At 42.8% G+C, this 15127-nt stretch overlaps 1 protein-coding gene across 1 annotated transcript in view; it reads left to right on the plus strand.

Moving 5' to 3' along the window:
- Window positions 1-15127, plus strand: part of LOC147220718 (uncharacterized) — a 64616-nt gene that overhangs the window by 31507 nt on the left and 17982 nt on the right. The window contains exons 6-11 of the mRNA XM_086170107.1: window positions 5501-5596; window positions 7966-8035; window positions 8128-8202; window positions 11594-11673; window positions 14021-14144; window positions 14318-14459. Of these exons, the coding sequence (XP_086026233.1) occupies window positions 5501-5596; window positions 7966-8035; window positions 8128-8202; window positions 11594-11673; window positions 14021-14144; window positions 14318-14459 (587 nt within the window). The remainder of the gene's footprint in view (window positions 1-5500; window positions 5597-7965; window positions 8036-8127; window positions 8203-11593; window positions 11674-14020; window positions 14145-14317; window positions 14460-15127) is intronic.

Below are 15127 nucleotides of genomic sequence, written 5' to 3' on the forward strand. Positions count from 1 at the left end.
TGACTGCAGGATAAGTCGTACAAATGATGAAATAAAAAAGTAATCTTCCCCTAAATTGGACTCTAAAACAAACTCACTTTGGTGGCTAAATAAAACAAAAAGAAAAAAACAGCGTGAAATGATGAAAGGAAGTACCCACCCATGTCGTGCAGTTTGAAATCTTAATATCAAATTCATCTAAGAGATCCTTCTTTCCACCACACGCTTTAATTTGCTCTTTCCGGAGGAACGCTCACGGCCATCGGAGCCGGACTGTTTTATTTACAATTGCGGTGAAATGAAGATCTGTGTGTCTCCGCTACCGGGAAGTTGTCAAAAGTATTATTAATCATAAGAAAATAATCCTTTTGATAGATGATCAATCACATGACATTAAACATAACCTCCTCCATAGATGTAGTGAAGTCCTCTGTTCAATCATCCCCTGCTGTTTGGAACGGAGCCGGTTTGTTCGTAGCTGAAATAATGTAAGTCCTACTTTTAAAGGGATTTTCTCTGCTGAGTAGGTATCCTTGCAGAGTATCAGAGTGTTTGCCTGAGAGGCGAAGTAGGTCATGTGTTAAAGCCATAACCCACTTAACTCAGCTGGGTTAAGAATGCAGGGAGCTGCTGTTGTTTTTATCCTTACCTCGCTTCCACGGCAGCGAGCCGGCGGAGCCGGTGCCGGCGCCGTCGCCGGCGCGGCCTCCGACAGCCGAAAACCCCGTCCCTTTTTTTTCCGACTCGAGCGAAACGAAATGTTCCCGGAATAATTTAAAAGCCCGGGGTGTGCGTGAGGTGAAATAATCCCGGGGAGTGCCGGCGTTTGTTTATTCTAATATAAATTTAATGACTCCTCGTGTAATACAGACTCACTAGATTTGCCGGCGCCACCGTTCCAATGAGTATTTTGTTTGACAGCAAGATAGACTCTGAATAAAGGGAATAGATTGCATTACCCGCTCAGAGTATTAAACTGTATCAGACACTTCTTCTCTGCATATCAAATTATTTTCTTTTGCAAGAGGATCGCTCAAAAATGGTCCCTTCTCCACCCTCGCAGACACACAGATTTAAGATGTTTTTCATGTGCTTATTGATATATATATATATATATATATCATTTTCTTTGAATATACCCCTTTTTTGGGATAATCTGCATTCCAAACAACAATAGATATATATTTTTACCATGCGATTAAATGCTCATTCACTTTGTTTCAATAATCATGGTAGCTCTGAGACACAGACACTATTCTTATATAGAAATGTACAACCATTCACTTATGAACAATTTATGGTTGTAATTTAGGTTCCCGATGAACCTCCTGCACGTTTTTAGACACTTCTCCTGTGGTGACGGATAATTCAAAACCATCTCTACTCTTTGTCGCCCTTCAGCTCAGGGTCATCTTGAATCCGAGCGTGTTTGTTATTCGCCGAGATCATGCAGAATTTTTTTTCAAGAGACTTCGGAGGCAATTATTTATAGATTTATGCTGACGATACTGCTGCTCTGAATATAGAAGCGTCTGGGATTTGGCGCCAGACGCCACCTGTGACCTGGCGACAGGAGGTGGTCGGATATTGTCTACGGAACGAGGCGGGGGCAAGAAAGTGACCGCCAACTGGCAGTAGTGTGGGGGTGGAGGGTGTGGGTGTCAAAGTCAGTGGACTGAAATCTCCCCCCCAAAAAAAACACAATGACCTCAGACGGCTTATTGATAACATTCACCCTCTATTACATATTAACAAAGCTGATCTGAGACAGTGAGAGGAAAGCTTTTGAGTGTGTGTGTGTGTGTGTGTGTGTGTGTGCGCACATGCCTGTGGAACACAATTCAAATAAATAAAAATATAAAAGCGCTATCACAGACGCTATCAATCTATTTCAGATCAAGACACATAAATAATTGTACGCATGAGAAAAAAAATGCTAGATTTAGAATGAAATAAAATTTTATTTTGTTGTTGTTTTAATAATAAATCATTTACTAAAATTTACCACATTTACTACATTTAATAAGTGATTTTGAGTTAATTAATTGCCATTTTCAGTCCAGTCAAAAAACAGTTGAAGGAAGCGTTGGGGCCGCTGAGAACGGTGTAAAGACTGAATTCGGCCTAAGGACACGGGGTGTTTGTATAGTTTCAGTATTAAATAAAGCTCACAGGTGAGGAGCAAAGCAGCTTAGAGTCTTCCAACTTTTACACGTGCACGTGTACATGCTGTCCCAGGTCATATAGCCCAAAGGACCCCCCCCTCTTATGTCCATTGAGCATCTTCAGATGGACGTGAAGGCGGAGGACAGGTATAGATAATCTCTTTGTTAATGCAGCTGAAATGACCTCGCCGTGTTTTCAGCGTGAGCGCCGGACGCCACCGCGAATTTGGTCCACATAGATTAGAAGAATGTGGAGACGCTTCCATCACCGCAGGTAGTTTGAAGCGTTCTTCAGATGCTACACTTCCGTCACAAATATTTCCCCATCTCTACAAGAGCCGGAACGGTTAATCCCTGGGAAGCGACTATGCCCTTGACGCGTCGTAAGTAGGAAATAATGATTTGAAAAACAAAAAGCGGGGCTGAACCAAAGGCAAAAGAGGCCGTTTTTTTTTTTTTTTTTTTTTTTTTATTATTAATTTTCGCTCTCGCTTCTTATGCATGAGGGTGATACTCTTATCTGATGGTGGTGGTGGGGGGGTTGGGGGGGGGCTGAAAAAAAAAAAAAAAGGAACAAGGAACCGGTTCCCAAAGAGAGGACGGGATGGAGAACTGAGACGTGGAACGATTTCGCCCCCGTTCTTCAAACACGCCATAATTAACATGTGCCCCCTTCGCTCCAGACCCAATTAATGCTGGTGTTTCTGTCTCTGCGGTAGAAGGCCCGCAGCAGCCCAAAGCTGAGAAACCCTCACGTGTTGTTGATTAAATAAGGGAGACTTTTAGTAGTAAGGCTTCGATGTGTGTGTTTGTTGACTTGTGTGAAGAATGTGTAGGAAAACCAGCTCCAGTTCTTTCACTTCTGGGTTTAAACTGCTTTTTATCACGTGATCGCCCTGCCGGTTGATCCGCCCGGTCGGCCTTGCGAGCGTTATATCTCGTAGTCGCGGCTGCGGGAAAGCTCTTAGCTGGAGAAGGTTCAAAGAGATGCTCGGAGAACGTCTGGAAGGAAGCGTCTAATGAAGCTCCAATGAACGGCGTTAGGCCGGGTTTGACGTCCCCTTGAGCCATCGGCATGACCGTCCCTAATATTTACCAATAATGGGGGACTTTATGCGAGTTTGACTGCACATATAACTTGAGATGAGATTTTCAGTTTGTCCTCATTCATTCATTCGTTCGTTCACGAAGGGGGTCATGGACGGGCCCGGCTGTCATCGGGCGAGACCGAATTCAGACGTTTGCTCTGTCATTCAAATATCATATGGAGACAAAAAAACAATCACTCTCATTGTCATTTCATATTGACATTCAACCATTTAGTCACATTCACATTTTATACAGAAACATAAAATCATTCACCTGTCATCCACGCATCATATAGAGACGTTCATTCTCACATTTGGACAGTATTGGGTCTCCAATGAAACTCTTGTTTTTGGACTGTGGGAAGCAGCCGGCGAACCTGGAAGAAACCCACGCAGACACGGGTCGAATTGTACCAGGGACCTTGTTCCTCTGAGGCTAACCACTGCTAACCACTGCTAATCAGTGCTAACTCTCGCAAACCACTGCTAATCAGTGCTAAGTCCTACAAACCCCTGCTAACCGGTGCTAACTCTTGCAAACCACTGCTAGCCAGTACTAACTCTTGCAAACCATTGCTAACCACTGCTAACTCCTGCAAACCACTGCTAACCGGTGCTAACTCCTGCAAACCACTGCTAACCGGTGCTAACTCTTGCAAACCACCGCTAACCAGTGCTAACTCTTGCAAACCATTGCTAACCAGTGCTTACTCTTGCAAACCATTGCTAACCACTGCTAACTCCTGCAAACCACTGCTAACCTCTGCTAAGCGGTGCTAACTCCTGCAAAACAATGCTAACCAGTGCTAACTCCTGCAAACCACTGCTAACCCCTCTTAACCACTGGTGCCTGACTTTCCTAATAGGGTGAAATTTCAGAAATGCTCAAAGTTGAAATAATTATCAATCAGATCGGTTGACACGAGCAGGATTAAGCCGGTCTAAGGCTCTACTTTTCCATTTTCACTTTCTTAAAAGTGATTAAATTGTACGGAGAAGCAGGACGTCAGCAGGCCCTTCTTAAAAATGCAAATCTGCGCCTGAAAACCATCTGCTTTCGGGGACGGCCACGGGAGCCAGGTTTTCACCTTGGGTTTCCCCTTTTCTCTCGTCCTCTGTTTCCCGGCACATCTGCGCCTTTCCAAACCAACCCCTGTGACTTTCTACAGAAGATAAAAACTCTCCCAGCCCCGGTCAAAGGGTTTGGGGATTCAGTTTAACGAAACTTGCAGACGTAGTTAGAAAAACGAGTACCCGAAGGAGGTGCAGGTTTTAGATAACTCTGGATTTGATCCTGGATTCAGGGTGACCGAATATATACAGGCATCACTTGATAAACACCGGCATTTGGCCATTAATCAGAAGTTAGCATTAGCTTGCTTGAATTTTCACGAAAAGACGCCTTCGCCTCACAGCAAGACGGTCACTGGAGTCTCCGTGTTCTTCCCGTGTCCGTGCGGACAAATGAATCTCCCAGACGTGTGAACGAGAAGATGAATGGTCGTATGTCTCTACATGTGGCCCTGCGATTGATCCAACTTGTACTGACTGCAGGTAGAGGTAATCGATCAATGAATGTGATTGGAGAAGAATTCAAGAATTGTCCAAAAACAGCTAACAACGAAAATTCAAGGTCAAGGCGAGGAAAAAATTAATTAGTAAATAATGAAAATATTAGGAATCTGCCCTGTAGCTCCATTTAAAATCGGAAAAGAAGGTTAATGCTCCGGGCAAAAAGGACCGGAGAATTAATGACCCTCGTTCTTCTTCCGTAAGCCCATAAAATGCCAGGCGCCTACAAATGACCTTCCCTTTGTTCCCTACTGTATTCCCTGGAAACTCTACGCGGCATCCCATCTGGCGTGACTTAATATTATTCATGCCGCAACTGTAATTGTGTTTTTTTAGGCACTGATGATGTTTAGTGACAAGTGATGCATCAGCTAATCTGCCTTTTTCTCGTCCAAACGATTTGAAAAAGCAAATACTGAGTATATAAGTGATATTGAATTTTGAATAATTGGGCTCGAATCTGCAGCCTGGAGTCCGATTGAATGTCCGGTTCTTGATTTCTTTTGAATCGTCACCGCGTCATCGGTAAATCAATTCAATGTTTGTAAATAATTCATGTATGAAGAGTACATTATTTACACTCAAACAGTGATAGTTCTTCAGAGACCGAGAAACGAGAAAACAAGAAATTGCTAAAAGTTTTGTAACATGATAAAGAGACTCAATGAAACACTTTTTTCTTTTTTTTCCCAACAGGAATTAAAGTGATCGGGGGAGTGAAGGAGCTCACCGGGGAGGAGTTTGGCGTCTACGTAAAACGTATTTTACCAGGTGGCCTTGCCTCTAGCGATGGTAAGGATGTTTTCACGACAGTGTGTCATCGGTCGTAATTTAAACGGTTGTCGATAGCGAGTTGATCCGTGACTGGCAGTCACATGACCATCATGCCGAGTTGAGAATACCTGACGGCGCGAGGTCGCCAGGTGATGAAATCACCGACACGCCACGCCACTTTTCCCCGCAAAGAGACGGAAACGAGGCCTGTTCGGCCCGCAGACTCGGCTCTGCCGCGGCGGCTGGAAGAAGCGGGTTCAGAGAGAGGACACCGCAGGTCGCTAGTTAATGTTGTACGTCTCAGCCTGATTCTCCTCATTATGGCGTTCAAATGATAAAAGAAAACTCTGATCCGACTCCGGTTATCCTGCAGACGTGGCGGCCGCCGCTTCTGTTTGTACCGCAGAGAATGCCTCCCCCACATCTTTCCACAAATAGTCTAAATCTGCTTCTGTAATATGATTTTGAACGTTAAAGGAAATTAGTGGGTAGCAAAGCAAGAGGGTCTCCGGTTCGATTCCGACAGCGGGTTTTCCACGTTCTGGCTCAACTAGGTATCGTGTGAATTGAACCAAATGAAAATTGCAATTTAAATATTTAAATTTTTTGCCATTTTATTTCAACTTTAAAATCATTCATGATCACATCAATGTACCGACATTATTTTGGTTGGAATCGCCCATACTAAATTAAACAAAAGGAAAAAAAATAAAGAGTTTCCAAATTCAACATGGATTGAAAACACTGATACAAATATTCAAAGAAAATATTTTGACAGGCTGGATAAAAAAAGCCGGAGTGCAGGATAAGCGGCATAGATAACGCGCGCATAAATAATTTTAGAGTGAATCGGGGAGTAAATTGCGATATATCTCTATGTTTGAGTCTTGTGATTGACAGGTGACAGGTTCAGGTTAAGCCCCGCCTCCCATTGAGTGCCAGTCAGCCTCAAACCCATGCCTATCTGTGTGCCAGTAGAGAGCAAACAAATTAATAAACAAATCCCAATCGAGCTTAGCATTCCGTGTCAAATTGCCTGTCAAAATCTGCATATTTCTTAGTATGTTCGGTTCAAAAACCAGAGGTTCACGGATGTGTTTACAGGAGGGAGATTTGGGAGATTTGAGCTCAGGTTCTGAAGCATCCTTTGTCCTTGACCCTAAAAGTGTGTTTTAGTGCACCGGCTGAGTGATGGCACAGACTCTTCTTCGCTGAATAATTGATACGTTATTTTTTACCTGACGAAAAGAAAAAGCCTTCTTAGCAGGGATTGCGAACAATGAGAATACAAACATTCACATTTTTTGGTGAAACTACTTCTGCAACTTGTCCTGTGTTCATTTAGCAGTATACTACCCCCCTAAAAAGTAAGAAAGAATTAACTTTTATTTTATTTTTTCATATTTAATTTGCTTTGCCCACGGCGGGCTGTCCCTGCTGGAAACAGAAGCGTATTTTTGGCGTTTCTCTCGGGAGAAATGAAAAATGAATAAAACAACGTCATGACAGAGACTCACACGCGGCAGGTATTTTGTGATTTAAAATAAAACATCAGGGAAAAGATGGAAAATTCCAGCTAGATATGTTTCTGATAATCATTTTCCACGCACGGGTTTTTAAGAGTTTCTCATGACGTCTCCCTGTTTCATGGAGTGTCAGAGTGACCTGTTCTTCTGGCAGCCCTTAGTCACCGATCCAACGCCAACGGTTTCTAAGAGAGCAACAGCGGCTTTTGGATCCAGTCCCTCTCTTGCGTTGGAGCTGGATTGCTCCGTAAAACGTCCTGGAAATGTCCCAATAAATGATCCGTGGGAAGAAGAGTGGGACGTTTCTACAGAGCGAAAAGCTCAACAGAACTCATATTGGTTTATGCATTCAGATCAATGACATGAGCAGGTTTCGCTCTTTGTGAGACCTTAATTATCTTTCTCCAAAACATCAAAAGCTGTCGAGTTTAAAACAATAACCAAAAAATATAGACCAAAAATTATATACACACCTAGATACATACACATACTTATAGACATATAAACATATGCATTTGTATATATTTTGTAAATAGAATAACAGTCTGTTTCTGTACATACGCTCTAAAAACATACAAGTTATTTATTTATCAATTCATTTATTTATTCTAGCACTGGTAACACTTTGTCATTTCAATTCTGCTATTTTTTTTATATCTCTGTCTTATATGAGAATGCGCCTGCTGATTGCTATGACAACTTAATTGATAAAATCATTGCATCAATCTATTTATTTGCGAATAGAGATCTATTACAGCTGTAATGAGTCATTATTTCTCTGTCGGATTTTAATATTAACATGTGAGTGATTGTAATCGGATAAATTTGACAGACGCCATCTCCTCCTTCCGCCTCTGACAGGAAACCTGTTGCCAGGCGATCAGATCCTGGAGGTCAACGGAGACAGTCTCGTGGGCGTCACCAGTGAAAGGTAATTCGGTGAACTGTTACTGTTTTTGTGTAAACGCGAATGACTGCACTGTAAATGCTCTAAAAAAAATTATGATTTTGTGATTATTGCAGAGCGGTGGATATTTTGAGAGCGGCCTCTGCGACCAATCACATGCGCCTTCTGATCGCCAGGGACGAGGAAGCAAAGTAAGCAGGGTTTCATTAGCACATCTATGATTGGCAGCATAAAAAAAAAAAAAAGCAATACATTAGAATCGGCGGTTCGAAAACATTTTAGGACAGCGGTTATTTTTAGCAGCTTAGCTGTTAGTACGGCCTTTGAAGGTTAATCTGGCGTTAATGCGAAAAAAAAATTAGTGGTGTTGAAAGAGATTTTGGGGTTAATTATTTATTACCGCATTGACCCCTTCAGTGTGATTTAACACATATTAAAATGAAGTCTCTTCTACTAATAGTCATTTGAATAGCGATGATCTATTAAATGTTAATTGTATCTTCCGGCACTTTGCTGATGTACTTGCAGATGAAGTCTGCACGAACGTGATTGGTTGATGTTTTATTAGACTTTAGACTGAGGTTATGAGATATTCATTGCAACTATTTTGTCTCTGCACTTGTAGAATTGATTGGAAGAGACTGTTTAATTGAAATAAGAAAAATAGTAACAACACTTTGCAGTTATCAGGCACTTCGGTTTTGGACAAGTGCTAGTATTTGACCAACCAGCATTGCATAATAATGTAAACATGTTAGAGCAAACAACTGAAAATGATCCCTATGAGTTCTCTGCTTTCCCGCTACAGTCCAAAATAATGCATTTAATTCATTGGAGACCCTAAATTGCCCGTGTTTGAAGTCAAAGTTAAAATCAGCATTATTGTCAATTTCACTACATGCGCCACACAAACAGAGGAATCTCACTTACCCATGGTGACAGGAAATTAACTAAATAATAATTATAATAATAAAGTGCACACTGACAGCAAAGTGCACCATGAGCTTTAAAAAAAAAAAAAAAAAAAGTATAAAGTGCACGCAGATACATTGGGATGATGGGGATTTAACAGCATAAAAACTTAATGTATAACTATATGTCATTTGAATGTTGAGAGTAGCAGCACCGTTTTCTGTTAAGTTTAGTGCAAAAAGCTGCCTGTAAGTAATACCATAGAAGAGCAGCAAGTGAGAAAATGAAGTGGATTTGGAGGCATAAAAAAGTGAGTATATAGTATATAATACAATAGCAGCATGATGGATTTTACTGTAACTGTGAGGTCAGAAGCTCGGCCGGCTTCGTTTCCCTCTCCGACGCACCCCGCCGATCTAAACCCAACACTCAGAAATGTAAATTTGCATATTTGAATACACAAGACCGAGGGTTCCTGAAATATGGGGTTTGCGCGTAATCCCCTGTTGAAGAGACTGTGACACCGGCAGGATTTACACCTCAGCCCTTTTCCAGAGGATATGTGTCAAAAACGAGGAGTTAGCGTCGGTAATAGCGCTGTGACGGGGCCACGAGCGGCGGCGCGGATTTACATGGGAGCAGAGACTCGGTGAAGGACTGTTCAGATGTTCTCGTGGAAAATTATGCAGAAAATATGACTTCCTTGCCTCACATTGGATGTTATGAGGTGATTATTTCATATTTAGTGACGAATTGTTGCGCACGGCGGCAGTGTCAGTGATGAGTTCGAGCCCCGCATCACGTTTTTTTTTTTTTTTTTAAGGAGAGGTTGTGTTTAACGCAAGGCTGGGCTACCGACGAGATGAGCCTTGTGTGTTAATCTGTGCTTTAACTACTGTGCAGCCTTGCAGGACAGCAAAGGAGTGGATGGTTGGATGGTAGAATTCCAACAAATTCCCTCTAATATCCTTAAAAAAAGAAACAAGGCAAAACTAGCGTATCAACACGCTTGCAAGAGTACTTGAAGATATCAAAATAGAAATGTACATTACTCCCAGTCAACCTACTTACTGAAGCTGTTCCCGATCCCTGGGACAATTTGTCCTCATTTGGTCGTATTTCCCATTCAAAGTAATCCAGTAATGTTTCGGTAAAACACTTTTTCGATCATTGTGAAAGTCCCAAGACAGTTTGTCACGCGCTCATTATAAGCGATTTAATTCGATTTGTACTTTGGCAAGATAACCGGGATTATGATCTCTTTGTCGAGAGAATCCAGAGAACAAGACGTGTTCGCAGTCGACAACAGCCACAACACAAAGGGAGTGGAAATCATTAAAAGAAATGATATGATAAAGTTTTACATTTCTAAAGGGAACATAACGGTCACTTTTCAGTTCTTTCTATTTTGCCAGCTGCACTCACACGCATGTCGATGTAGCGTGTCGGATAGAGTCCTTTCCGCTTCAGTAGAAATTATTTTGCATCATATTCCAAAAAACTTGTACTGAATTACATGCCTCTTGTTTTTAGCATCTCGGTGCATATTTGAACACGAGGCGAATATATTATTGTATAATTCCGCCTGATAATTTATCAAGTTTGATTTTTCCAAGTGTCCTGCTGTTGATTTTCCAGTGACAGTTGTTAACATAATGGTAAAATGGGACAGGGTTAGGGTGTGATAGGGAATGGTTGCGACTCTATATGCAGCCCTGTGATTGGCTGGTGTCAAGCCCACACACACACACACACACACACACACACACACACACACACACCAGGATAAGCATTGTGTTGAAGACAGAATGCAAACCATTCCTAAATCAGACAGGTGACTGGAGGCTGAGCACATTTCCATATCACAGCATCAGAATGATGCCCCTGTTGTTGTAATTATGTCCCCCTTAGTTTACTTGGAAATTAATAAGCCTGGCTGGTGGCACCTTTAACCTAATTAGCGGTTAGCGGTGCTCATGAGAGACGTGCGGTTTTAGGTCATATTTTGACGCTGTCAAAGAACAATCTGTGCCCCCTTTTTTTTTTTTTTACCTTAGAGCCAATGTGACTGCTTATCATAATCTCCTTAGAAGCCCGAATTCTAATTCATCCACTGTGGATATCATATTGTTGCTGTGTAGATTATATTCCTGAAGCAAAAACGTAAACCGTAGTTTTGTTTCTGTTCATTTTTATGTGAATATTTTGATTTATAATAAGTGGTGACAGGATTGCTATAATGTCAGAAAACTAGTATGGAGGAAGCCTGACTGCAGAATAAGCAGTATACAGGACTGTCTCAGAAAATTAGAATATTGTGATAAAGTTCTTTATCTTCTGTAATGCAATTACAAAAATAAAAATGTCATACATTCTAGATTCATTAGAAATCAACTGAAATATTGCAAGCCTTTTATTATTTTAATATTAATGATTATGGCTTACATCTTAAGAAAACAGAAAAATCCTGTCTCAAAATATTAGAATATCATGAAAAAGTAATTTTTGTTTTTTTAATTGCATTACAGAAGATAAAGAACTTTATCACAATATCCTAATTTTCTGAGACAGTCCTGTAGATAATAATTGAATGAATATTCGACTTTCAATATTCTGCGTCTCTATAAACGGCTAACAAACTTTTTCTTTTGCTTTGTTTTGCCTTGAAAGGAAGGAATTTGCTGAGCTACTCGAGAAATATGGATCCAATGGCAGCACAGGATCAACACGCAACTCCCCCATACAGCAGGGTAGGTCAACGCCCGTGCACTGCCCTCTGTCAAAACTGTCAAAAATATGACATTAAGACCGCAAAAACCGACAACATACCTTTCTGTATATCAGAGAACTTTGCCTAAAGCTTGGCTGGAGTAAGTCAGGCTCTAAAAATGGCTTCTGACAAGTGCACTTGTCCATTACACAATTGCTAACATCTGTTTCGGCAGGAAAGCAGGCAGCCAGCTGGTACGCATTTGTTGAAACCGGGTTTTGTACGGGAATCATCCTGGGCGTGCTCAGGTGGTGCCAATACGCCCGGGAGTCGGAACAGATACGAGACGTTTGCGGATTAAGAGTCACGTGACACGGCAAAAATCAGTCTCACAGTAAACCTTTCTACAATGACAACATCCGAAACAGTAATGAGAGACTGTTACGGTTGGGCCGTCATTGGGCGAAGGAATGCGGGGGAAAGATCGTAACATCTGCATCGCATGTACATGAAGCTCACCAAGGAGATGAGCAAGGGGAGGAGTTGGCTGGAAACTGGGTTTAGATTAAGCGGATTCTCTGCACGATGGAGGATAACCAAGGTGGTTGAGCGACTGGCGACCGCTCCATGATGAACCTCACCTTTGGCCCAATGACGACTAAAAAGTAGGCTACCCCGTGTAACCCTGAGTGCAGATTAAGAGGTATAGTTAATCACTGTTAAATGCTGTAAGAACAGACCTTTTTGGATAAAGAGGCAACACATCGGTGGACAGAGTAGTGTTGAGCCCGGATGTGACCGAGTATTGCGGTGTGACCCGGACTTGCGTGGCAAGGTGAATGCTGCCCGGTGGCAGCTGGCCGTCATGGAATCCAGTGCACCTGTTTCAAATCCCGTAGGCATGCATCCTACATACACGCAGTGATGGGGATCGAAAGCACGGGCATCTGTGGAGGCAACAGAAATGGATGATGGGCACTATTTCTCTGCGACGGGCACAACCCGGCAGAAGTGTTGGGGGACGTGAATGAAGCTATGGAAGTCACGGATTAGGAACTGGCCCGGTGCCCAGCGGCAGGGAACCCTGCCGTGCTCTTAAATGCGATGACCCTCCCGAAAGACGAGGAACTTAAGAGCAGGGGCTGAGCGGGACACACGCTCCAAAAGCTGCCAGACCATATGGGCAGGTTGGTTATCGATCACTTGAAGAGGAGGAGCAGCTGCGGCCGGACGCAGGCAGAGGACTGGAACATACATGTTCTGCACCCTCTGAGAGTACTGCTGTTGAGTGAAACAGAGGACACAACCAGGGGCTCCTCATTTAGAACTGGTGACCGGCTAGTGGGTCTGCAATAACATGGCTTTGGAAGTAGTCAGGGCTTGCTGACAGGGTGCGTAGCATTTAATTATACGTTGCCAGAAGGTAACGTGCTAACTGGTAATGGGGAATCCAGTTAAGCAGTAAGAATATACAAGATGGTCCCAAGGGACAGATTCCAGTAGGTTCAAGGCTTTGGTGAGAAGACGCCCCAGAGTAGCACTTGAAGACAACTGAGGACTTTTCTAGATGTCTGTGGGAGCATACAGGATACCTACAGAACCGCAGAAAAATGGCTACATTGAGTTCTTAGTCTGGGATCTGTAACTGACAAGGTGTTTTACAGCAATGTTAATGGGAGGGGGCAGCCACAGTCCTGCAAAACTATTCTCAATACTTGACACACACTGGGATATGGCAGCAACAAGTCTGATGAGGCTGAATTGAAGGGTGTGACATATTAACAGATATTATAGAGCTCATAAAGACAGCAGGCTAATCGCATCTTAACCAATTGCGGGGATTATTCTCTCTGATTTTCTGCCGTGTTGTTCCCGTCAGAGGAGAGAGCGAACAGGAAACAAAACCGGGTCTTTTGAAAAACAATTCCACAGGATCTGTGACGCCGAATTTCGATTTAGACAAAGGAGCAGGTAGAAAGTCGTTTTCAGCAGAAGCTGGCGTGGTGTGCAGCGCTTATTAGCAGCACTTTTGCCGGTACCCTGAATACATGTCATCTGTGTGTGCCGCTGAATTTCAAAATCTCTTTTTGACGGGGACTTACCTTTTTGATTTTATGGACAGGGAAGAGGCAGATGTGTCCCCAGGCCTGCGGGTATTATACTGCCCCCCGAGCAGGTTCGGTCAGCATGTCAGGTATTATATAAGGCTTAAAGACACCTAGGCTTAAGAAGTGTTTGACTGGAGAAAACACCTTTTTTTTTTTTTTTTTTACAGCAGCAGAAAGAGAAGCATCTTTATTTCAGTATTTTTGTCCTGTACATTTCTGTATAAATACATACTGAGAGATCTTGCAAACTCGCTCTTTCATTTTTGATCATTCCAACAGGAGGGCGCTACCTGGACAGCACATCCTCTGGCTCTTCGTCTCGCTCACAGAGTCCGTTGTTGTTGAGTCCAGCAGGCTCTCAGAGCATGTACAACAGCAGCGGACCCATGCTGCGCTCCTTAAGGTGAGATATCTTATTAAAAAGTGTATCGCGGCCCGTAGAAATCTCAAAGTTTCGTGTCTAATGGCAAGAAAACGACACAAACATCTACCGACATCCCCTGCACTTTGTTCGCTCGGTCTACCGGCATCGTTCCTTGAACTGAAAGACCTAAATATGGCTTTTCGTTCCCTCAGTCATCCAGGAGAAGGGGTGATTCAGCTCATTTCCGTGAGCCGATCCAGCAATCTGGGAATCACGATCGGCGGCGGCTCGAATCGCCCCGACGGCCCTGCCGTGTTCATTCAGGAGGTGCTGTCAGGAGGCGACTGTCACCGGGTAAGAACGGCCAAATACTAGAATTGGATTCTTATCATACTCGTATCATCAAATCCAAAATGTGATATAAATGTTTCTGAGCGAGGACGTTTTGCGAACATCGATTTATGGGGCAAAGGTCATGAAAGCGTTTGGAAAATCTGATCCAAGTTTTTTCCAAAATGTCTTTGCAAGTATCAGGTGGATGTTAAGGCAGATGAATGGATTAAAATAGTAAAAAACAGCCCGTTTACTACGCGAGAACGAAGAAGCGATCAGATTACGTTCGACTCCGAACCCTTTCATGAAGATAGAACACCTGTGGCAAACAGTCAAAGTTGTAACCATCCTTCAGAAGGGTGTAAAATTCTCATTTTACTCTACTATAAAAAGACGTTAAGACCGCTATTTACACAACAGATGCAATTTTTGCTTCTAAATCGGGTTGCATTTGTGGGACAACCCTGTCATTGCGCCGCCCGACCACCTCCGGGCTCGGGAGCAGCCCCGGCTCACACGGAACCACATTCAAACTAATAATGAGCAACAGATAAATAAACGTCTATCCCGGCTGAGATAATCTTGATATTTGACAGAAACCCATGCGCGCAAAAATCCGTGAGGGGAAAATAGTAGCGGTGATGGTTTTACAAGAGTGACAGAGATGGATGAGACACTCAAGAGGGAGG

This window comes from Fistularia commersonii, chromosome 23 (assembly GCF_037954325.1).
Source record: "Fistularia commersonii isolate RoL2024-O1a breed Wild chromosome 23, RoL_Fcom_v1.0, whole genome shotgun sequence".
Lineage (NCBI taxonomy): Eukaryota > Metazoa > Chordata > Actinopteri > Syngnathiformes > Fistulariidae > Fistularia > Fistularia commersonii.